This window comes from Bison bison, unplaced genomic scaffold (assembly GCF_000754665.1).
Source record: "Bison bison bison isolate TAMUID 2011002044 unplaced genomic scaffold, Bison_UMD1.0 scf7180017853402, whole genome shotgun sequence".
Classification (NCBI taxonomy): domain Eukaryota; kingdom Metazoa; phylum Chordata; class Mammalia; order Artiodactyla; family Bovidae; genus Bison; species Bison bison.
The window spans coordinates 10,979-12,649 of record NW_011483975.1 but is presented as its reverse complement, the minus strand read 5'-3'; the positions used below and the strand labels follow the sequence as shown (position 1 = coordinate 12,649).

Sequence of the window (1,671 nt, the reverse complement as noted above, 5' to 3'; positions counted from 1 at the left end):
CGACAGGTACTGGCACGGGGACAATCTGCCCTTTGATGGACCTGGGGGCATCCTGGCCCACGCCTTCTTCCCCAAGACCCACCGAGAAGGGGATGTCCACTTCGACTATGATGAGACCTGGACCATTGGGGACAACCAGGGTAGGGGCTGGGGCCCCACTTTCCGGAGGGGCCCTGTCGAGGCCCCGGAGCCGGGCCCGGGCTCTGCGTCCGCTGGGGAGCTCGCGCATTGCCGGGCTGTCTCCCTCTTCCAGGCACGGATCTCCTGCAGGTGGCGGCACACGAGTTTGGCCACGTGCTCGGGCTGCAGCACACGACAGCTGCGAAGGCCCTGATGTCCCCCTTCTACACCTTCCGCTACCCACTGAGCCTCAGCCCAGACGACCGCAGGGGCATCCAGCAGCTGTACGGCCGGCCTCGGCTAGCTCCCACGTCCAGGCCTCCGGACCTGGGCCCTGGCACCGGGGCGGACACCAACGAGATCGCGCCGCTGGAGGTGAGGCCCTGCTCCCCCTGCCCATGGCTGCCTCTGTGGCTCCAACATGGGCTCCTCCTAACCCTTCGCTCTCACCCCAGCCGGACGCCCCACCGGATGCCTGCCAGGTCTCCTTTGACGCAGCCGCCACCATCCGTGGCGAGCTCTTCTTCTTCAAGGCAGGCTTTGTGTGGCGGCTGCGCGGGGGCCGGCTGCAGCCTGGCTACCCTGCGCTGGCCTCTCGCCACTGGCAGGGGCTGCCCAGCCCTGTGGATGCAGCCTTCGAGGACGCCCAGGGCCACATCTGGTTCTTCCAAGGTGAGTGGGAGCCGGGTCACACTCAGGAGACTGCGGGGAGCCAGGAGCGTCATGGCCAAGGGTAGGGACAGACAGACGTGATGAGCAGATGGACAGACGGAGGGGGTCCCGGAGTTCTGGGGCCCAGGAAGAGCGTGACTCACTCCTCTGGGCACAGCTGGGAGGCTTCCTGGAGGAGGCGGTTCTCGAAGCGGGAGTAGGATAAAAGGTATTGCACCCCATGAAGCACGTGTGATCCTTGCCCCTAGAGACAAGGCTCTGGGGCTCAGAGGTGGTGAAGTGACCCACATGAGGGCACAGCTTGGAGAATGTCGGGAGGGATGTGCCAGAGATGGGAGCCTGGAGCATGCCAAGGGGCAGGGCCTGCTGCCTGAGGGCTGGCACTGGGGTGGGCAGCCAAGTGCAGGGAGGGAGCGGGCGCCCAGGTGGCCTCTTTGCTGCTCAGAACGACCTTTCCCATGTGTACCTCCCAGCGCCGCTGGCATTGCCCAGTGTCGTTCTTGGGGGCAGGGGTACCAAGCAGGCATTATTACTGGCCTTTTGTGTTTTATGGACAACGAAACTGAGGCTGGGAACGTCCGAGGTGGTGTTGGTGGTGGAAGGTGGCCGCTGGGCAGCCCTGTTGCAGTACACGCCCCCCACCCACCGTTTCTCCAACAGGAGCTCAGTACTGGGTGTATGACGGTGAGAAGCCGGTCCTGGGCCCCGCGCCCCTCTCCGAGCTGGGCCTGCAGGGGTCCCCGATCCATGCCGCCCTGGTGTGGGGCTCCGAGAAGAACAAGATCTACTTCTTCCGAAGTGGGGACTACTGGCGCTTCCAGCCCAGCGCCCGCCGCATGGACAGCCCTGTGCCGCGCCGGGTCACCGACTGGCGAGGGG

The 1,671-nt window shown here is 65.6% G+C and overlaps 1 protein-coding gene across 1 annotated transcript in view; it reads left to right on the top strand.

The window, feature by feature from the left end:
* MMP11 (matrix metallopeptidase 11 (stromelysin 3)) overlaps positions 1 to 1,671 on the top strand; it is a gene marked incomplete at its 5' end in the record, with an annotated part of 8,423 nt that overhangs the window by 5,402 nt on the left and 1,350 nt on the right. The window contains 4 exons of the mRNA XM_010854502.1: positions 7 to 140; positions 254 to 495; positions 576 to 792; positions 1,453 to 1,671. Of these exons, the coding sequence (XP_010852804.1) occupies positions 7 to 140; positions 254 to 495; positions 576 to 792; positions 1,453 to 1,671 (812 nt within the window). The remainder of the gene's footprint in view (positions 1 to 6; positions 141 to 253; positions 496 to 575; positions 793 to 1,452) is intronic.